The 22,743-nt window shown below is 50.5% G+C and overlaps 1 protein-coding gene across 1 annotated transcript; it reads right to left on the minus strand.

The window, feature by feature from the left end:
* Positions 1-7,809: 7,809 nt before the first annotated feature.
* On the minus strand, positions 7,810-10,309 carry Mesp2 (mesoderm posterior bHLH transcription factor 2). The gene is made up of 2 exons (XM_050154005.1): positions 9,421-10,309; positions 7,810-8,628 (listed from the first exon to the last, which is right to left on the minus strand). Exons 1-2 carry the CDS (start codon positions 10,252-10,254, stop codon positions 8,359-8,361), a joined length of 1,104 nt encoding a protein of 367 aa, XP_050009962.1. The 5' UTR covers positions 10,255-10,309; the 3' UTR covers positions 7,810-8,358.
* Positions 10,310-22,743: the final 12,434 nt, after the last annotated feature.

Raw genomic sequence — 22,743 nt, forward strand, 5'->3', positions numbered from 1 at the left:
GTCTCTTGTGCCAGATACATATTGGCCCCTGGGGATTGCAGAGGCGCAAAAGCACCAGGCTGGGCTGCCTGTCTCTATTTACAAATTAAAAAAATGAGCAAGCAAGGCACAGTGGCACACTCTTGTTCCCAGTTCCCAGCAGACAGAGGCAGAAAGATCAGGAGTTGGAGACCAGCCTAAGGAAACCCTATCTGAGGAGGGAAGGAGGGAGAGAGAGAGGGAGAAGACGGAGTTAAACATAATAAGCACACTGGGAAGTACTGATAAAGGGCCCCAGTGCCTCCCAAGTCCATCTCTGTCACAAGCTTTAGGAGTGAATGAATGAAAAGAATTGGGGCAGCAGGCAGGAGGGGGGTCATTCATAATTAAGTCGTCTTAGTCCTAGGTATGGTTTGGGATCACTGCCTTTTCTGGTTCAAGACGATCCAAGAAGTCCTTTGTGCTTGAGAGGAAGGAGCTCTCTGTGTGAGGACTGACTCGTGGTGGACTGATTGTCTCTGAGGCTCCACCTGGCACTGGATGCTTTGTGGCACCTTCCTATGGGGTTGGGAATGGGACAGACACTGTAAAAGGAGGCCGAGAGCAAGACGCTGGCCTTGAGGAGAGGTGAGATAGCTCAGACATCCCCCTCCCCCAGATGCTCGAGTGACTAATAGACCTGCAGGCAGAGGTCAGCCGCTCACATGCCACCGCACGTGTGTAGAGGTCAGAGGACAACTCTGTGGGATTGGTTCTCTCCTTCCACTTTTACCTGGGTTCCTGGGATCAGACTCTGGCCGCCAGGTTTGCAAGGCCACTGAGTCATCTCCCTGTCTCCCTCTTTTATTTGTATCTTGGTATCTGTGTGTCTAAGTCCTTGTGTGTGTGCAGATGTGTGTGAAGGCCACAGGTGGTCTTCCTCTATCACTATCCACCTATTTACTTATTACTTACTTATTTTTAATTTTGTTTTGTTTATTGAGTTTTTTTGTGAGACTGGGTTTCTCTGTATAGCAGCTCTGGCCACCCTCTGTAGACCAGGCTCACAGAGATCCACCTGCCTCCATCTTTTGAAGGTGTGCGCCACCTCTGCCTGGCTTATTTATTTATTTTTTGTGAGACAGTGTCTCTTACTGAACCCAGAGCTCACCTATGAGCCCCGCAGACCCTCCTGTCTCCCCCCTTGTAGAGCTGGGGTTATGGGTTTGCACCGCTGTAACCAGCTTTATGCCTGGGTGCTGTGTCGCTGAACTTGGATCCTCATGTTTGTGAGGCAAGTGCTTCACTGACCGAGCCCCTGGTCTGTCTCATAGCTTTATGGAAAAGGAGACAGACAGAGAAGGCAGGCAGGGCTTTTTATCTTTTGTTACTGTGGGGTCCCAAGCAAGGAGTCAGTTCTTTTCGCCAAAAACAGTAACATAGCCTGGTTGTAGGAAGCTCACACAACCTCAGCCCAACCAGGCCCCGCTGAATGGTCTGAAGGAAAAAGGTGACTGACAGCCACAGGGGACCTTGGGACATCAGTTATTACCCACAATCATTACTTCCCAACAGGAATCCCTCTTAAAAATCAATCAATCGATCGATCGATTAGTTTGTAGCTCTGGATGGCCTCCAGATATAAATAGATCAGGCTAGCCTTGAACTCACAGAAACTGCCTGCCTCTGCTTCCTGAGAGCTGGAATTAAAGGCTCGTGGCGTGAGACATACCGCAGCTGTTATCTTCTTGGCTGCTTTTGTGTGGGTGTGTACATGCACACGTGTGTGCACGTGTGTATCTGCGTGTGTGTTGACCAGCAGTCCACATTGAGTATCTGTCTTTCTGGATTGTTCTCCACCTTCTGAGGGTCTCTGAAGTCAGTCTTCAAGGCTGAGCAGCAGCAGGCACTATCAACTGAGCTACCTCTCTGGCTTGTAGGTGACTTTTTGACCCAGGAGCAGGAGGGACGGGAGTTCAAGGTCATGCTTAGCAACCCAGCAAGTACCATCATCTATAGCTTCCTCTGGCTCCAAGCAGCCCTCTTTCCCAAGTGAGAAGGAGGTAGTTTGATACAGGGGTGGGAAAGCTCCCAACTTCTCCCCTTCTGCATATCAAAGGGCGAGGAGGGGCAAGATCCTGTGGCCTGGCCTTGGTGAGAGGCTCCCTGGGCTGCCCTAGATTAAATGTCCGGACTCCTTCACTCTGCACCAACCCTTCCTGTCGCCAGTACCCAGCAGCCGTGGCTAGCACTTGACCTTCTGGCGTTCAGCTGGGGGAGGGGTCGGTCTCACTGTTTCGGGTCCCTGTGATATCACAGGGGAGAATTGGCTTATCAGCTGTCTATCAGCATCCCCTCTTTCTTAGCTGATGCTAAATGATCATAAACTATCTTAACCTGTGTTTTTTTGTTGTTGTTTTTAATTTGACTTTTTCAGTGCTGTGGACCAAACCTAATGCACGCTAGGCTCGTGCTGCGCTGTGGAGCTACAGAGCCACACTCATCTCAGGTTTATAGATAAGGTAGCCGAGGCCAGAGAGCTTAAGTCATGACTCTGGCATAGGAGCTGACCTCTGACTCCATCGTCAAAGTTAGTGGTAACCGAACCTTTTAGCTGAGCCAGAGTCTGTGACATCCACATTTACAAGCTCCTGTTCCCTGTCTCCTTAAAATGCTGACATTCATAAGGCTCTGTGTGGCTGGAAGATGCCAGTCCTCTGAAATGCAGTCGAGATACCCAGAGCTAAAAGCTTGCCCACGGGAGTTTAGTTAAGGTCTCAGAGAAGAAACTCACTAGAATGCAGGCTGCCTATGGCCTGTCCAGCCTCTGCCTGCCAGGGGACAGACCATTGCCAGCAGGGATGAAGGTGCTTCCAGCAGACAGCAGCAGTCCCAGGGGTCTCAGAATAGCATCTGAAGGTGAGGGATGAACCAAGCTCAGTTAACCTTTACCCCACCCTTGATTCTGAGCCAACCAGGCCCACTCCTCCAAGCCTCAACTGCTGCTGCATGTAGAGACAGCATGGCCATTAGAAGTCCTGGGAGAATACTCAGGCAGTGTTTAGTCTCCTAAAGATGCTAAAAGGGCCCCCAGTCATCCCAACTGGCGCCAACATCTCCATCCCCTCTGCTCTAAGATGTAGCTCCTGGCGGTCTGTATGAGATTCGAAGACAAGGGATGGGTGGGGAGACAGGGAGGAGTTACAGCTTTGAGAGGCAGGGCTGAGCCTACCTGTTTCTGTTGTTCCAGAAGCATCAAGCTGTCTAGCCTCCCAGGAAACTCCAGCCTGGCGATTGGTTGGATTGATTGAGGTGCATGGTCCCCAAAGGGGGTGGCCTTCAAGGAACACATGGAAGAGAGCTGGGGACTGAGGCTGCCAAAATCCAGAGGAAGTTCATTTCCAGTAGCAACTTGTAGGTGGGTCTTCTGCCTCCCCCACTCCCCGCATCCCTTTGGGCCTCCATGCTGGGGACTGAGGCAGGAATGATGTCTTTCTGTCCCTTTGGGAGCTCATCCTAAGCAAGTGTCAATCACAGGAAGCTCTGGCACTTGTCTGGTTCTGCCTTGAGGCCAGATCTAGGGAGACAGGTAGCCCAGGTACTGAGCCCCTTGTTCTCTTGGGAAGGAGGGAGCCGCAGACTGGAGTCAGGTGCGTGGTGCTTACACCTAGCTGGGAGCTGTGGGAAGTTGCTTTCCTCCCTAGATCTCTTTGCTCAACTGGAAAATGAAGGCATACTGGGCGGTGGTGGCGCACGCCTTTAATCCCAGCACTTGGGAGGCAGAGGCAGGTGGATCGCTGTGAGTTCGAGGCCAGCCTGATCTACAAGAGTGAGTTCCAACACAGGCTCCAAAGCCACAGAGAAACCCGAAAGAAAGAAAGAAAGAAAGAAAGAAAGAAAGAAAGAAAGAAAGAAAGAAAGAAAGAAAGAAAGAAAATGAAGGTGTAAGGAAGAACTATTGAGTCTAATCCTGCTGGACCTCAAAGTCCCTCTCTAAGTGGGACACTGTGCCCAGGTGGCTCAGTATTCAATTAGTTTGGGAGTCACCTGACTGGGTCATAAGTGCTGTGACCCGACTCAGCTACTCCGTTTCTTAAGCGGCCATCATCTTCCATCTGAGAGACAGGTGGGGTCTATTATGATCTCCACTACACATTTGGAGAAACAGACGCAAAGGACTTCCATAGCTCACCCACAGTTACTCAGCAAAGAAGAGTTGAGTGTAGTGTGCTCTGAAGTAAGCCTGTGTGTGAGTGTGCTTGTGTGTGTGCACACATGAGTGCATGCGTGTGTGCGTATGTACGTGTGCTGTAGACTTTTCCTCATCTTTCCCGGATTAGTGACAATCCTTAAGGACTGTTAGACCCTGAAGCTGGAACTAAACCACTTCTAACAGATGAAGAAAAAAAAAAAAAGAATAGACCTCTAGTAATCACCTAAGCCAGTTCTTCCTTTAGGAGAGGGGGAAACTGAGGCTCAGAGAGGGAGTGTGGAATATTCCTTTACACTGTGTGAATATGTGTCACTGTGATTGGTTTAATAAAGAAGCTGACTGGCCAATAGCTGAACAGGATAAATTTAGGCCAAACTGAGAATGATGGGAGGGAGAAGGGTGGAGTCTGGGAAAATTGCCAGCAGACTGAGAAAGAAACAAGAACAAGATGGGCATGCTGTACTGAGAAAAGGTATCATCAAGGCATGTGACAGAGCATAGATAAGAAATATGGGTTAATTTAAATGTAAGAGTTAGCTAGTAACAAGCCTGAGTTATTGGCTGAATATCTGCAATTAATATAAGCCTCAGTGTGTTATTTGGGAGCTGCTGGTGGGATAGAAACTTGTGCCAACAAGGGAGTAACTTGTCTTAGGGCATATCAACAGACAACTGGCTCCATATAGGACCAGGGTCCCCACATATGGGAGGCCTCATGTAAGGTCAAGATCCTGGCCAGGGAATCAACAACTTCCTTCCTTCCCTCTCTCCACCTAGGCTGTTTTGATGACTTGTTTTTGATCCAACTGAGCTACATCCCCAGTCCTAATAGCTCTTTTATTTATTTATTTATTTATTTAATGAAGTGTTGAAAGGACCCAACCTGGCCATTTCACCCCTATTCCCAGCCTCTATACTCTACTACCCAGGAAGGATGAGTTCCTCATTACGAACTCACCGGGTTCCACTTAATCTTGCCTCCTTTGAGATTCCCTCTTCAACTCTCTGCTCTCCCCCAGGCAACTCAAACATTGGCTGCTTCTACCTACACGTAGATCATCATATTCTTTCCCAGAAGCCTGTTAGGCTTGCTGAAGATGGCCCAAATCCAAGTGATGGGATTGATGTAACTGAAGAATAAAATGGTCCCCAAGCCCCTATACAATCCTCATCTTTACACTTAGAATCTAGGGACTGATTATGGGGCTCCCTATAATTTGCCTGATTTGTTGGGGAATAATTTTTCACTGGTACTTAACAACAGGCTGAACAGGGTCTCCTTAGCACTGAGATTGAAGCCCCTTGCTGTGATTTAGATTTTGCCTGAGCCCTCACAGGTCCATGCATTGAAGGCTTGGTGCCCCAGAGGGTACTACTGGGAGGCCTTACCAGAGGACTTGAGGCTACCTCTCTTTGCTTCTAGGTTCCCGGAGTGAGTGCCCTGCTCTGCCGTGCATTCTTGCGATGACCTCTGTCTTCATGAGATCGAAAGCAACTTGATCTAGGCTAGAACCTCCAGAACTAGGAACCAAGATCCCTTTTTTGAGACAGGGTTTCTCTGTGTAACAGCCCTAGCTGTCCTGGAACTAGCTCTTGTAGACCAGGATGAACTCGAACTCACAGAGACCCACCTGCCTCTGCCTACCGAGTGCTGGTATTAAAGGTGTGTGCCACCACTGGCTGGCTATTGTTCCCTTTCAAATTTAATTACCTTTGGTATTTTGTGTTAGTGACAGGAAACAAATTCAATCCCTACCATCTAGTACCTCAAAATGGGACTGAATTTGGACACAGTTTTTTTTAAGAGGGAATTAAGATGAAATGGGGGAGGAGGGACTAGGGAAATGGCTCAGTCAGGAGGATCATTAAGAACCTCTTCAAGCCTGAGGATCCCCAGGACTCTTGTAAAAAGTTAGACATGACGGGTTGTGTCTTTAGCCCCAGCTTTGTGAGGCAGAGACAAACTGAACCTGAGGTGACCAGCCAGGCTAGCCCAAAGAGGGAGCTTCTGGTTTAGTGAGAGAAACCCTGTCTCAAGACTGTAAAGTGCAGGCTAACCCAAACAGGGAGCTTCTGGTTTAGTGAGAGACCCTGTCTCAAGGCTGTAAGGTACAGGCTAGCCCAAAGAGGGAGCTTCTGGTTTAGTGAGAGACCCTGTCTCAAGGCTGTAAGGTACAGGCTAGCCCAAAGAGGGAGCTTCTGGTTTAGTGAGAGACCCTGTCTCAAGGCTATAAGGTGGAGAATAACAGTTGAGGAAGAGACAACTTTGGTCCTTGCTCTAGTCTCCTCATGTGGAGTGTGTGCATACCTACACATTCACATTCATACAACCCCCCCACACACACGTGAGCACGCATATGCACACATACACATAGCATGACTGGTATCCCTGTAAGAGATTATAACACAAATAAAAGGAGGAGGATACCTGGAAGCTAAAGGGAGAGGCCCCAGAAACAGCCAAGCCTGCCTGCACTTTGGTCTTGGGTTTTCAGCCTCTAGAACTCTGTTCCTTCAAGACACCCAGTTGGTGTCTTTTGTCATAGAAGTCCACACAACTAAAACTGGGCCTAGCCAGAAGGGGTCACTCAAAATCATTTGAAATACAACAACAAGGGCTGGAGAGATGGCTCAGCAGTTAAGAGCATTGCCTGTTCTTCCAAAGGTCCTGAGTTCAATTCCCAGCAACCACATGGTGGCGGCTCACACCATCTGTAATGAGATCTGGTGCCCTCTTCTGGCCTTCAGGCATACACACAGACATAATACATAATATATAAATAAATTTTTTTTAAAAAAAGAAATACAACAACAACAAAAAAGGTTTTTTTTGTTTTTGTTTTTTGAGACAGGGTTTCTCTGTAGCTTTGGAGACTGTCCTGGAACTAGCTCTTGTAGACCAGGCTGGCCTCGAACTCACAGAGATCCGCCTGCCTCTGCCTGGGATTAAAGGCGTGTGCCACCACCCCGCCCAGCCAAAAAAGTTTTTTGAAGCGCCTCGCCTCGGTCTTTCTATATAGTTCTAGCTCCCTAGGAACTCACTATGTAGACCAGGCTGGCCTTGAACTCACAGAGAACCACCTGCCTCTGTCTCTGGAGTGCTGGGATTAAAAGCTTGAGCCACCACACCTGGCACCACATTTATTTCTTTCATTTCTTTCCTTTTTTTTTTTTTTTTTTTTTTTTTTGAGACAGGGCTTCTCTGTATAGCCCTGGCTGTCCTAGAACTCACTTTGTAGACCAGGCTGGCTTTGAACTCGGAGATCTGCCTGTCTCTGCCTTCCAAGTGCTGGGATTAAAGGTGTGCACCACCATCACCCGGCCATCACATTTCTTATAACTTTGAAAGAGGCCTACCTCACAGTATCTGGGCACCTAGTATCCCCATTCAGCCCTGTTTATCCAGGACGGCACACATGCACCCTGAAGACATCTATGACTGTAGGTCAGGAGCTCCTGTACCCAGGCACAGCAAACACTGTCAAACTGACAAGCTCATGCCAATCTTGGCAGGACTGGATTGCAGAGGGGGAGCAGTGGCAGGCTCGTTCCCCTCAACAGAAATACTTCCTTTCAAAAGAGCAACGAAAATGTAAGCTGATAAAAGAAAGATCAGAAGCAAACAAATTTTTGTTGGCTTACTTTTTAATTATAAAACAAGCATATAAGATTCCGGCCAGCTGTCACCAGCAAGCAGGGCATGGTCATGCTCTATCATCCAGACCTAGGACACCCCATTCTCAGAGCAGCTTAGACTCCATAGAGCTCGGAGCCATTAGAACAGCAGTTCTCAACCGGGGAGGGGGGGCAGTTTACAGGGGTCGCCTAAGACCATCAGAAAACATAGGTATTCACATTATGAATCATAACAGTAGCAAAGGTACAGTTACAAAGTAGCAATGAAAACAATTTTACAGTTGGGGTCAGCAGGCAGGAGGAACTGTGTTAAAGGGCTGCAGCATTAGGAAGGTTAAGAACCACTGGTCTAGGATACCTAGGAGTGAAGGGGACTGTCACAGCCCCCTCCAGTCAGGGAAGGTACCTACTGTCTGTCTGTTCCAGACAGGTTCCATGAAAGGCGCCACCTGGGGAAAGGGATTCGGGACTACAGAAAACTCAGAATGTCACAGAAGACGCAGACAAAGGCACTCCCAACCAGTCCGCCTCCATACTGACAGGCAAGGCCATTAGTAGAAGATATTCAGTGGGGGTCCCTCCAGGTCTTCCTGCCAAAGTTCAGGACAGCTACCGAGCTGCAGGCCTGAGCCCGGGGTGGGGCTGGCCACAGGGAGCCGGCAGGTCGGACCCGAACCTTGGTCCTTGGAGCTGGAGAGCGCCTCTGCGTGGTGGCCCCAGCAGCCCCACTGAGGTTGAGGCTGTAGTCTCTGGCACGAAGGGCGGGGCAGGAGGGGTGGGCTTCCCAGGGACAAGCAGGGTTCTGGAGACACCGAAAGACTCTGCAAGAGAGACAAGAAGGGCTTGTTCCCTGGCCACTGTTTGGAGATCTCAAACCTGGCTGTCCCCCCCCCCCTCTCCGCGCCCCGGAGTGCGGCTGGTGGTGTCTGGATGGCCCCAACAGGGCAGTGGGGTGCAGAGAGGTCAAGAACACTGGTTCTGGAGACACTAGCTCTGCTCCTCACTAGCTATGAGAAGTCTCTCCATCTCAGTTTTCCCACCTGTAAAATGGGGATGAATGCCTAATGCTTCACAGGGCTGTATTAGCAGGGATGAATAATCAGACGCAGTAACGTACAAAGAACGGTGTCAGCAAGCGCTGAGCGCTCAGTAAAACTCAGTCATTAATAGAATCTTTTATGAACCACAAGGCGTTCACAAATGAACAGACCTCAAAGAAAACACAAAGGTCCCCAACGCCAGAAGAATCTATTCAGGAAGTGCTGCCCGTACCCCCGGGGCTCGATCCTGCCCTGAACTTAGAATTTCCTGGCATTGCAACCCCTCATCTTCCACCCAGGCCTCTGTGTAAATCCGAGGGCCATCCTCTCTTCCCCAGGCTGTGGAGACTTGTAGAGCAGTGATGGTCACTGCGGAGGTGGCTTTAACGTCCCAGGGACTTGTCTTCTCCCCTATAGCTGTCAATAAGGCTCCTTCCATCCTCCCCTTCACTAGAGAACCTGGGACCTGAAAAGTTGGAGACCCCATACAGGCTAGAGACCATCCAGCTACTCTATTTCCAACCGAAGCCTGGGGACCTCCCTGGAGAAAGCGGCAGAAGCCCTGGGACCTACCTGGTACACTTCAGTCAGCTCTGCGGAAGCAGTGGATGGTGACCAGAGTCCAGTCTTGTTGCTAGGCTCTGGGGATGTCTGCACACCAGAATAGGCTTGGGGTGGTGTCCAGTGAGAGGTGTCGTGGACTCTTCCTAAGGACTGGTTCAAGGGTGACTGTATTTGGGGACAATAAGGAGGTGTCACCCAGGGATCCACGTTGGAGATCCTGCTCCCAAGGTTTTCAGGTGAAACTCGGGGTCCGGGACAAGCGGGAGGGGACACCCAGGACACCCCACTACTAATGGTGGATCCCAGGCCAGAGCCAAGCAACTGAGCCTGCGACTGGCCGCCGTCGGGGCACAGAGGGCATCGGTGAGAGGACGCGGTGTCTGCGCTCCGTCGGCGCCTGCTCTGCAGACTGTCCTCGCTGAGGCCCAGCACGGCCGACAGGTGGCCTATGTAGCGGATGGCCAGTCGCAGCGTCTCGATCTTGGTCAGGCTCTGGCCAGCAGGCGCCACAGACGGCGGCAGGAAGCGGCGCAGTTCATGCAGCGCACGGGCGAGCGTGCGCATGCGCAGCTTCTCCCGCTCGCTGGCGCTCTGCCGCTGTCCTCCTGCCGGCGCGGGGCGCGCACGTCGGGTCGCTGTAGGGGCGGCCTGGGCTTTGCTCGAGCTGCGAGCCAGGCCCGAGGACTGCGAGGGCCGGCGGGTGATGTAGCAGGGACACGATCCGGATGAATCCGAGGATGAGGCCGGGGACGTGGAGTCTGAGTGCTGGGTCCAGCCCCAGCTCTGGGAGAAGACCCAGTGGTCGAGGCCCTGGAGGCTCCGAGGAGGGGGTGACTGGGCCATGGCTGGTGTGACTCTGGGAAGCTGGACCGGTCACCTCCAGGCCCTAACTTTTATCTGGACCAAAGGTGTGAGGTGGCCCCCTGCCAGGTTGCAGAGAGGTGTCAAAACCCACAGAGCCCAGGGAAGGTCTGGGCAGGGGGGGCCCTGGGAAAGCGGGCCCATTTGCGGAGGTGTGGATTCTGACCCCTTGAAGGCTCTAATTGAGGCCCCTGCTGCCGGGAAGTGTGGGAGGGACAATTCGCATCTGGATGGAGTTGCTAAGCTTCTCACTGAGCCCCCACACGCACTCCGCCCAGCTACTGCAGCCCAGGAACCCACGGCCGCTATGGATGGCCGGTCCACGGACTGCAGGGTATCTGGCTGTCCCTCTTGCGCCTCCTTGGCCCACTTGAGGAGCGGGCGCCCTTTATCATTAGCCTGTGATGAGCAATAGCTAGTAACGTTTACCCAGTGCTCTCTGGTGCGCTGCATGGGACTGGACCAGCGACAGGCCCAGTGGCAGGCAGGACATGTTAGGGGTTTCCTCGGGCCCCACATTAGCTAATTTGCTGAGTGACACTAAGAAAGTCTTCTCATTGACCTCAGCTCTTTCTACCCCCTAAAAATGGAACCGGGGGGGGGGGGAAGAATAGGCAGTGGAAGGAAGTGGGTACCCAAAGCTAATTATGCCTTGTGTCACCTCGACATCATCTAATGCCTCTCAACTCCAGTTTCCTCCTCCTCTCAGCAGTGATTGCTGCAGGGTGGCTTCTGACCCTGCTGGAATGGTCCTGAAAGCCTTACCATGGGTCTTCAGTGCACCTGCCACTTATAAAGAAGGGACTGACAGTCAGGTGTGGCGGCATATACTAGCAATTTAGCACTGGGGAGACTGAGGCAGGAGGATGGGATAGTGTGTGAGGTCAGCCTGTACAACTCGTTAAGACCTTGTCTGAGAACATTTTTCTTCTGCAGATACTGTAACCGGGGAGGAGGCTCACGGCTATGATCCAGGCACTTGGGAGGCAGAGGCAAGAGGATCAGGAGTTCACGTCCATCCCTAGTTACACAGAAAGTTCCAGGCCAGCCTGGACTGCAGAAGCGCCTGTCTCTAAAAAACGAAAACAAACGGAGCCCATGTGAGAGCGTATCAAAGCGTTTATGGGCGCTCTTTTGTTGTTATGCAGGGCCCTCAACCTGCCTGAGCTCGTCCTTCCGGTGGGTGAAACAGGAGTGAGTAGGGCATCTACTCCTAGGACGGCTGTGGGAAATAACTGACTTAACAAAACCTAAGACGCTCAGGCTCCCTCAGCGACAATTACAGTTTAAACGGAGCGCCCATGTCCTGCATGACCTCCGGGAAGGGGCTAAATGAGAGCACCTGGGACAGTTGGGCCTTGGCCACGGAGGCTGAGCAACCGGTTGCCGCTGGGCCTTGAACCAAGAGCATTGTTTGATTAGGGAGAGGGGACATGGAGAGCATGCCAGAAGGGTAAGACCTGGTGGTGGGATGACAGGGTGCTGCTAGGGCAGGGGTGTGAGGGCCAGGCACACCTTGAATGTAATTATATATATATATGCATGTGTGTATATGCATATATATAAATATATATATCAGTAAGTCAAGGTCAGTGTGACCTGAGTACTTAAGAGGGGCTGGAGAAATGGCTCAGTGGTTGAGAGCACTTGTTCTTACAAAGGACCTGGGTTCGACTCCCAGTACCCACATAATGGCTTATGACCATCTGTGACCCCAAATCTAGAGGATCCAACGGGCACACATGGTGTACATACATGCACGTGAACAAAATATTCATGCAAACAAAGTAACTAAATAAAAAAGCTTTAGTTCAAATAAATTTTAAAAGTTTCCAAGAACTGATTTAGCCAGCACAGCCTGGAGTCGATAATGGCCATGTAAAGGTTCCTCATTTCGCAAGTTAACTTTTTATCATGCGAATTACATAGCCAAATATTTCATGGCGAGAGATGGAACCCTGACAGATTAAGCCACCCCTCCCCAAGGCCCTGTGACTCTCCAAACTGACAGCTCTAGGTGGTCATCCATGGTCTAGCGCAGTCATGACATCTATGTGAACTCAGATCTCCTTAGGAAGTACACAGTACTGACTAGGTGTTGGGTCAGTCCCCTGGAACTCCTGTATTGAAAATACTCCTCCTCCTCAACGGTGTGGAGGGCGGGCCTTTGGGAGGTGACAGGGGCTGCAAGGGCTCTGCTCTCCTGACTGAATTTGACTTTGTCGAAAAGGCTAGTTCTCTGCCGTGCTCACTCTCTTTGGACTTGGGATGGCTTCTGCCATAGGATGCGGCCCTCGCGGCATATTGGCGCCGTGCTCCGGAATGTCCCAGCTTCCAGAACGGAAAGACACAAGTTTCTTTTCTTTTTGTGAGACAGGGTTTCTCTATGATGCAGCTCCAGTTGGCCTGGAACTCATTGTGTAGACCAGGCTGGGCACAAACTTGCACCTGCCTGTGACGGGACTAAAGGCATGTATTACCATATCCAGCCTTTTTGGTTTTTTTTAAATTTTTTTAAAATACTTATTTATTTATTATGTATACAATATTCTGTCTGTGTGTATGCCTGCAGGCCAGAAGAGGGCACCAGACCCCATTACAGATGGTTGTGAGCCACCATGTGGTTGCTGGGAATTGAACTCAGGACCTTTGGAAGAGCAGGCAATGCTCTTAACCACTGAGCCATCTCTCCAGCCCGGGTTTTTTTAAATTTGAGACAGGGTCTCACTATGTAGTTCAGTTGAACCTCCTGGATTCGAGTTCTGTTTTCTCTTTTATTTCCATCTCTTTTGTTTGTTTGTGTTTTGAGACAGGGTTTCTCTGTGTTGCTTTGGCGCCTGTCCTGGAACTAGCTCTTGTAGACGAGGCTAGCCTTGAACTCACAGAGATCGGCCTGCCTCTGCCTCCTGAGTACTGGGATTAAAGGTGTGCGCCACCACTGCCCGGCTTTATTTCCATCTCTTGATTTATCTCATTGCTTCATTTGCTGGGAGATTCCCTGCATTTTAACTTCTATCTTTTGAGTATGGGGATGAACTTGGTGGTTGACCTTTTTCCTGGATGTTCCAGAACCTGGGTTTCATCCCCAGTACTGCAAACTGAACAACAAAACCGACTCTTCCTTTCTCTGTCATGTTTGAACTTTCTAAAAGCTAATTAAAAAAAAAAAAAACTTAAATGTTCTTCTCACCTTCCCCAGACCAGGTCTTTCTGTGTAGGTCAGGCTGGTCTTGAACACACAGAGATATGTCTGCCTCTGCCTCTGCCTTCCAAGTGCTGAGATTAGAGGTCTGTGTTACTGCACGGTTTTGCCCTTTTTATAATAATTGTCTCTGGCAGGAACTGACTGGGGCCCTGTGAGAACACACTGATCCTTCTAAGGACAACCCATCTGCCTCCTGCAGGATACCACATCTTAAAAGTCCCCTCCCTCTTCAAGCATAGAGCCCAGGTTGGACTTAGAGATGGGACTGATTCTCCTGTCTCTGTCTCTCAAGTGCTGGAATTATAAATTGATGCCAACAGATCAGTTTCTATACCACCTCTTATTGCCACACTGAGAATCAAAATTCTAACTTAGGAACCTGCAGGGATATACTCAAACCACATCCAATAGGACACAGCAGCCTTGAAAGTCTTCATGACTGACTGATTATACCCTTTTCAGTTTAAAACACCCTGATACCTTTTTTGGGAGACAGATTCTCAAGTTCATTTGTCTGTCCTTGAACTCGACAATCAACTCTCCTATATTCACCTTCCAAGCGCTGGGATTACAAACACATGAAACCACACCCAGCTCTAATTTTTTTTGGTGTGTGTGTCGGGGGGGGGCAGCATCTTTTAGATCAAGCTGGCTACAAACTCATGGAAATGCTCCTGCCTCAGCTTTCTGAGTGCTAGGATCGCAAGTGTTAGCCGTCACTCTTTTTCCCTTAGCTATTTGAAAATATACAATTAGCAACAATTACCAGCTATGAGATAGAGCCTTAGATGTTAATTCTGCCTGCCCAGCTGTGGCTGCTCCATGGATACCTTCATCTGCATTTGCATCTGGAATTTTTAGACTATGGGACTGGGATGTAGCTCAGTAAAGCGCTGGCTAAGGCCCTAGGTCAGGTCCCAGAACTGCAAAAGCGGTCACTTGAAATCTCAGATAAACATTTCTCGTGGTGTTTCTAATGAATGCCTCTCAAAACAAAAATCCCGCCGCTGTTTATTAGTTATTTACTCGGGAGTGTTCTGCCTAGCCAGCTAGACTTGCAGTCGTGGGATGCAGTGTGTAAACTGGCCTTATAATCTCCAGGAAGTTCTGAGTTTCTGACGTTATCCTACCCCTCCTCCGACCTGCAGAGCCAGCCTAAGGGATTTCCTGTGAAGGCATTTGGTGAACCCCGAGAGTCTACCGGCAGCACAGAGCCCCGAACCTGGTACATAATACTTTCTCTTCTCTGGGCTTATCTGCCCCCCTTCTATGGTGTGGGCTAGCTCCAGAGCCCAGGCCCTAGGGCTTCAGAGCATATTTCGAGAAGATGTAAAGCGGCCCAGCCAGACTCGTGAATCATAGGGCACACTCTGTGCCGGCCTTATTTGTCCAGGGGTAGACAAATGCCGATCCTTCGCCAGCCTCTATTTGGTACAAAAAGACTGTGTGGGTCAGTGGTTACTGCTTTGGGCTATAGCATGGGGCCTGGCTTAGGGCCCCAGTTACACCCCTTTCCAACTGGTTTGGGTAATTTAGTTTTTTTGTTTGTTTGTTTGAGACAGGATTTTTTCTGCCTCCCAAGTGCTGGGATTAAAGGCTTTTCACTACCATGCCTGGCTCTACTTTTGTTTTTTTCCTTCTATGGCTCTGGTCTCAGGATAACCATTGGGGGAAAATCACATGGCCTGGATCACATAGCTGATGTACCTCTTCCAGGACATTCAGGGCCAGCAAATGAGTCAAGGGGTAGATTGGACCATGAAGACTCTGGTCTCCTCTGTGTCAGCCCTGGCAGAGGGAAATGTTCTGGTCTCTGGAACTCTCAACACTGACCTTGGTCCACACTCCTGTCCCCTTGTGTCCATCCTCAGCACACACATTGTCCTGTGGTCCCCTGAGCAACATGCAGATCTGTAGGTGCTAGCCAGCCAGAAAAGACCAGAAATGGAGACTCAGGGGCCAGGTGGTGGTGGTGCACGCCTTTAATCCCAGCACTCAAGAGGCAGAGGCAGATGAATCCCTGTGAGTTCGAGGCCAGCCTGGTCTACAAGAGCTAGTTCCACAACAGCAAGGACTGTTACACAGGGAAACCCTGTCTTGAAAAAACAAAACAAAAAAAGAAAAAGGAAAAAGAAAAGGAAAGAAAGAAAAGAAATGGAGACTGAGAACCACTTCCTGCTGGGCGCAGGGTTCTCACTCAGGTATTGGAACTGTCTGCTCTTTCCCCGGAAGCCCTGGAGCCCTGGAGCCCTTAAGCGTGTTGTTCAACATAGGTGTGCCTGAACCTGGTATTTCCCCTGTGGTAATCTGCCCTAGGCCTGAGCCTTGCCCTCCAGTCTTCTCTTCGTGAGTCCCTCTTGTTATCTTCCCTGCTGTGTGCTGTGGCTGAGAAGGTTGGGGCCTGGGCCTCAGTGTCCTGGCTGCACAGGCTCCCCTCTTCCTGTGAGGGGAGGAGGAAGAGGCTAGATCAGGCCAGCAGAATCAGCAGAATGTTCGTGGTCTTCGGGAGTGTAGCAGATGCTGCTCATTACACTCCTCTGCTTTAACCTGCTTTCTGTTTCCTTACTAATGGGATCTGTGATGCCGTGGCTGTTGGTAAGGCCTGGTATAGCCTGGTTTCTCCCGCACATTGGAAGACCAACAAGATGTCAGTGGTTTTCATTGGCTCAGTCTTCTGGGAGAACTCAAAAATGAAACAAACAAAAAAACAGGGAGTCTTACTATGTTACCTCGACTGGACTCAAACCTGTGATTCTCCTGCCTCAGCTCCTGCCTAGCTTGTGTTGGGAAAATGCCCCAAGACTCGGAGGTACCATCCTGTGCTTATCCCCCTACGCTCCTGTCTTTTTGTTTTCTACCTGAAAATTATGCAATGGCTGGAACCTGAGCTAACCAGATTATTCCAAGGCAATCTCAAGGGCAGAAACCATGCACTATGCCAAGTATGGGAGAGCCAAAAGAAACTCCGTCCCTGAGAACAACATGGAGTGCCCTGCTGCCTCTAGACTGCTCACCCCTGAATTTCCTTAATGTGAAAGAAAACAAACCACTATGTTAAGCTGACATTTTGAGTGTGTGCTTGGCTTTCCTCATCAACAGAGGAGCCAAGTCATCTGGGTGCAACTTGGTCAAGTGGATTCATATCAGAGTTAGTATTCTGGAAGATGCTGGGGGCATGTTCACCCGGAACAGGTCTCTAGTGATATATATATCTACAGCCCAGGCACAGATAGGTTCTGATCTTGAGCGGTGATATGGCTTGATCTAATTTAGAGTGAGACCCGTATTCAGGAAATGATGGCTACCAGCCAGGATCCAAAGTCATCACGACAGGCTGGCCTGTGCCCCCCCCCCATTAGCCGCAATTAGATGGGGTGCACAGAACCACATGAGCCCTTGTGAGAGTTCAGATTCGGGAGGCATCGGGTGAGAGGCAAGCAGCACCTGTGGAGAGGTGGTGCTGGGTGCCTTCCAGGTGCCAAGGGCATGGAAGCAAACCTCAAGCCATGCTGGAATTGCCAAGAAGGATGTTGGAGTTCTGACGCCAGCCCAGGCTGTGTACCAGGTTGGAGGCTAGCCTGAGCTACAAAGTAAAGGCCTATCTCAGAAACCAAACCAACCTCAGAGGAGGGGCTACGGAGATGACTCTGTGGCTAAGAGCGTGAGCTGCTCTCCCAGAAGACTGGCATTCAGTTCCAGCCCCTACATGGTAGCTCACAACCATGCTTAAGTTCAGTTTGGATGGTTGTGAGCCACATGTGCATGCTGGGAACAGAACCACGGACCTCTGCACGAGCAGTAAGTGCTGTTAACCACTGAGCCAATGCTCCAGTCCAGCCGCTGGCCAAGAGCTGCCTTGTGAAAGATGGAGTGCCCTGACCCTGAAGGCGATGGTGATGGGCCCTGCAAGGGCTAGGCAGGTGACTGTCACAGAGTAGACTAGTGGGTCTGGAGCCTATGAGATTCCCCCCGAGGCCCAGAGCCGGAGAGAGGATCCTGGGGAGTGCCAAGTGGGAGTGTGCCGGGGTCCACCTGACACTGTCCCGCCCTGTCCTGACTGTGCCTGGGGTCCGTGGCCCTGCTGAGCCTGCTGTCAGGACTGGGACTCTAAGACCACCATCACTTTTGCCCTTTCAGCTTGGGTGAGGTTGGCACTGTGAGCCAGGGAACCTAGGTCAGAGCTGTAGGTGCTGGCCAGCCAGCCAGACCAGACCAGACTGGAAATGGAGGCTCAGAACTGCTTCCTGTTGGGGTGGGGTTCTGACCCATGTACCCAAACTATTCGCTGCTTTTCTTAAACCCCTCAGCCCTCCAACATCCCCCTGAACACAGATGTGCCTAAACCAGGTTTCATTGTGCTAGAATCTGCCCCAGGTGCCCACGAGCAAGTAAGGCCTGTCTTGCCCTCTGCTAGTCTTGCCTTGTGAATCCCCCAGTCATCCACCCTGGTGTGTGCTGTGTGCTATGCTACTTGCCTCAGACAGCAGGGAGACCCGACTCCAGCCAGCTACCCTGTGGGCCTTTCAACGCGGCCTCGCACACCAGGTGTCCCGAAGCACCTGGATTGTGCTTCCATTTCTGGCCCTTTGGAGGAGTGCGTTAGGGTAGCGTGTGCACACACGTGAACACTCGCATGCCCATGTGGGTGCTTGCATATGTGTGTGTGGGGGGGGTGATGGTGGTGAGGTGTCTGGTCCAACCTGTCCTTGATGGCTGTACATACTTAGGAGCAGATCCAGGAAGCTGAAGCCCTGTTAAGGCTGCCCTGTGACTGTAAGTCTGGCTTCTCTGCCTCCTCGCATGAGTCTCCTGCCCCAGGGTGTCAGGCTGTGGGAAAAGGGAGGGCAGGAGGGCACAGCACGAGCAGGTGGGCAGGGGCTGCAGGGCTGGGTGGTATTCTCATTACTGGCCAGTGGAGAGGGCCAGCCTGGGCTCCCCGTGGGCCAGGTCACTGGCGGCCTTCACACCTTCTGGCTGCCTGTTGACAGGAAAGGCTGCCTCCCTCGGGGCAGAAGGTGTTAACTTGGGAACTGGAGTGTGCACGGGCCTCCAAAACAGGCAGCAGAGGCTTCTCAACACCCCAGAGAATCCTTGGGGCGGGAGCCAGAGGAAAGGCAGGGCTGTGTCTTTGGACCAGAAATGGAAGGTGTCCCTGGGCTCTGAGTCAGCCCCTTCTGGTCCTGGGATGCTGTGTTTGATGCTGGGCACAGCCAGAGAAGTCCTGACAAGGCACCACCAGTATCATAGGGAGCCCCAGAAACTGACAGCCACCAGGGCAAGGCCACAGAGACGCCCCAGGGTCTGGGTGTCTCCTGCCAGGATTCAGAAGAGCCATCTTAAGCACTTTTGAGTTCAAACCCCACGGCTCATCCGACAGTGTCCTTCTTGCCCACAGAGGAGCTATCTCTCATGGAAGGTCTCTAGAGCCAGACTCTAACCCAGTGGCACCTGGCTTCGAATCACAGGCGCTTTATAACGCCAGGGGCAGGGCTAAGGGACAAGTGGCCCGCTCTTGAGTCTGAGGGGGACCTGGTATGCAAGGGGCCTGAAAATCAGGAAGGCAGTCAGGGCCCGGCTCCGTGGTAAAAGAGGACCTGAAATGGTCGATTTTCTGCAGGGAGAGGGGTTGTGGACAGAATAAAAAGTATGAGACAGACCTGGAAGTCAGCCTGGGTGGGGAGGGCCAGGGGTGCTAGAACCCCGGGACAGAGTGGGGAGAGGTAGGACATGGTGTGGTTAAGCTGGGTGGGGTACTTGATCTTAGGAAGGCCGTGGACCCAAGGGATATTTTTGGAGGGGGACTCGGAAGCGAAAGAGGACACTCTGATTACAGCAGGCGGGAACTGGCTGGAGCTGGAACAGGGCAGGGTCCAGTGGGTCTGGGCCAGGATCAGGGCAATGTGTGTGGAAGGGTGTGAATGAGAATGTGCTGGGTAGGCAGGGAGGAGCTGGGGTCACAGGCCTTGAAGGAGCTGGGGTCACAGGCCTTGAGGGAACTGAGGTCACAGGCCTTGAAGGGACTGGGGTCAAAGGCCTTGTAGGAGCTGGGGTCACAGGCCTCGAGGGAACTGGGGTCACAGGCCTTGAGGGAGCTGTCTCACAGCCAGGACTCGGAGCCCACCCTCTGCTTTCCTCTGTCCAGAAGGCTAAGCCAGGCAGGGCAACAAGGCTGACTGGAGGCAGCTCCTACCCAGGGCCAGCAGAGTCTGGGTTTGAGTCTCAGTCTCTGTGAAATGGGGGGTGGAGCACACACTAGGCACCTGCCAGTGTTGCAATGGAGAGAGAGGGACGGGGGTGATGGTGGGGTTCCACTCAGCTGGACGGCAGGGGCTACAGTGTCCGCCCTTTCTTTCTCCTCTCCCATCTTCTCCCTTTCCCTTCCCTTTTTTCTTTCTTCTACCAAAGTGATACACAGACCTTACATAGCAGTAAGAAAGCACTGGGGAGGGGCGCTGGAGAGATGGCTCAGTGGTTAAGAGCATTGCCTGCTCTCCCAAAGGTCCTGAGTTCAATTCCCAGCAACCACATGGTGGCTCACAACCATCTGTAATGAGGTCTGGTGCCCTCTTCTGGCCTGCAGACATACACACAGAAAATTGTATATATAATAAATAATAAATATTTAAAAAAAAAAAAAAAAAAAAAAAAAAAGAAAGCACTGGGGAAAATAAGCGCCCGATTTCTATCCACTCAGGGGGAAGCTCTGCCTTGCATACCCTGTCTCAATTCTAAGTCTCAGCTACTGGGATTAAAGGTGTGTGTCACCATGCCTGACTGGTGTGTGTGTGTGTGTGTGTGTGTGTGTGTGTGTGTGTGTGTGTGTGTGTGATTAAAGGCATGCACCTCTACCACTTGGTTTGTTTTCTGTTTTTAAAATATGATCTTATGGGGGCTGGAGAGATGGCTCAGCAGTTAAGAGCATTGATTGTTCTACCAGAGGTCCTGAGTTCAATTCCCAGCAACCACAGGGTGGCTTACAACCATCTCTAATTAAGATCTGGTGCCAACTTCTGGCCTGCAGGGACACATGCAGGCAGAACATTGTATACATAATAAATAAAAAAAGTAAGAAAAAAAATATGATCTTCTGTGGCCCAGGCTGGCTTCAAACACTCTATACCTGAGGATGACCTTGAACTCCTGATTCTTCTACCTCTACCTCACAGGCACTTAGAGACACACGGTGTGTGTGTGTGTGTGTGTAGGCCAGAGGCCGACACTGTCTCCCTCAACCATTTCGGGTTTCTCAGTGACTACAGAATTCTTGGATTCAGCTAGACTGACCGACCATGAAGTCCTGGGCATCCTCCTGTCTTCACTTCCCTAGTGTGGGGTACAGGGGCATGATGTCTTAGGTGAGCTCTAGGGGACCAAACGCAGGTTGAAGCAAGTATTGTACTGACTGAGCCATCTCTGCAGCTCCTGGCTTTTTGGCTTTTTGTTTTGTTCCATTTTTAGTAAGGTTCTAGTATATTTTCCATTGAAAGATTTTTCAAATTTTAATCCATTCATTTAGTGTGTATGTGTGTGTGTGAGTGAATGAGTGAGTGTGTGGAAGAGGGGGAGGGCCATGTCCCATCTTGAGTGTGCAAGTCAAAGGACAACTTGTAGGAGTTGGTTCCCTCTTTCTACCATGTGGGCACTAGGCCTCAAACCTAGGTTGTTGGGCCTGGCAGTGAGCACCTTCTCCCACTGAACCATCTTTATGGCCCTGTATTTCCCTACAAAAAGCAGAAGAAAAGTAAAAATCCCGTTGAGATAGAAGTCACAATTTAAGATTTTGTATATTAATTCTTAATTTTTAAAAGTGAATCTTCAACCTAAAAATTTCTAAGCCTTGTGACTGTGCTACAAGTCTGTCATTCAGGAGGCTGAGGCAGGAGGATTGCCATGAATTTGAGCCTATCTTGGGCTACAGAGTGATATTCTGTCTACACACACACACACACACACACACACACACACATACTCATTCACACACACACCACACTTACATACGTTTTTCCCCTGTCTTTGTTTTGGGGGTGGAACTTGGAGCCTCACCCATCCTAGATGTTTGGTTTTTCCCTCAGTGTTGAGAATCCATGCCAGGCCCTCAGTCACGTGAGGGAGGCCTTTACAGGATGAGCGGCAGCCCTCTGGAAAGCTCCATGACATAGACACACGGTGATACTGCAGCTGCCGCCACTCCTATTTCCAAACTGTTTTCATCACTCAAACAGGACCCTGTAAGCAACAAAAGTGCCCTGCTTCCCCCTCATCACACCATAGCCTCTCACCTGCCCCCTTCCTGTGCTTTGCCTTCTCCAGATACCTGGATACCTCCCGTCAGGGGAACCACACAACCTCTGCCTTTGGCGTCAGCCTCGGTTCACTCAACATCGTGTTTCTGAGGGTCACCCAAATTGTAGCATGGACCACAGGCCATCCTTTTTATGGTTGGATAGTGTTGCATGGTAGGTTTGGACCACATTGTCATTCATTCTCCTGTTGGGCCCCTTGAGCTATTCCCAGGGTTTACTGTTTTACTAGGGATGCTCTGAACACCAACAAACATACAAGAATCACCTGAGTCCCTGCTCTCGGGTCCTCTCGTGTACTTCAGGCTTTTGTTTTGAGACAGGATCGTAAGTATCCTAGGCTTGCTTTGAATTCCCTGTATAGCTGAGGAATACCCTCAGTGCTGGGACCCCAGTGAGTCCCACAGCCAGTTCACGTATTATTAGAAATGAAACCCATGTATACTGGGTAAAGTACTCTGTCGCTGAGCTATACCCCAGCCCTGAAAACTCATTTTAATATTGCACACGTGAGCCAGGCATGGTGGCACACACCTGTAATCCCAGTGTTTGGCAGGCAGAGTTGGGAGGATTAGGAGTGTCAGTGAGGCCAACCTGGGTCACACAAGGCCTTGTTTTAAAAAAGAACAATAGATTGCACATGTTTTAAAAGATTAAAAAGAAGAGAAGAAAGTTTTAAAAATAATGTCAGCAGGGCTGGAGAACTCAGAGGTTAAGAGCACTGGCTGCTCTTCCAGAGGTCCTGAGTTTATATTCCCAGCAACCACATGGTGGCTCACAGCCATCTGTAATGAGACCTGGTGCCCTCATCTGGTATGCAGGCAGAACACTGTATACATAATAAACAAATATTGAAAATTTTGTTTCAATAATTTATAGATGGAATCTCCTTGTGAAAACTAAACATTACAGTTAAGAGTCACATTTCTCTTGAAATCTGAACTCAGACCTTCCCCTCCCCCCAGC

The sequence above is a fragment of the Alexandromys fortis genome, unplaced genomic scaffold, assembly GCF_014885135.2.
Source record: "Alexandromys fortis isolate MF-2015 unplaced genomic scaffold, M_Fortis_MF-2015_v1.1 scaffold_86, whole genome shotgun sequence".
Classification (NCBI taxonomy): Eukaryota; Metazoa; Chordata; class Mammalia; order Rodentia; family Cricetidae; genus Alexandromys; species Alexandromys fortis.

Bases quoted from the DNA above. Each gene is read 5' to 3' on its own strand.
- Mesp2 (XM_050154005.1), bottom strand. From the start codon at position 10,254: ATGGCCCAGTCACCCCCTCCTCGGAGCCTCCAGGGCCTCGACCACTGG. The intron at 8,629-9,420 runs GTAGGTCCCAGG...TCTCTCTTGCAG, and splicing joins AGCTGACTGAAGTGTACCAG to AGTCTTTCGGTGTCTCCAGA.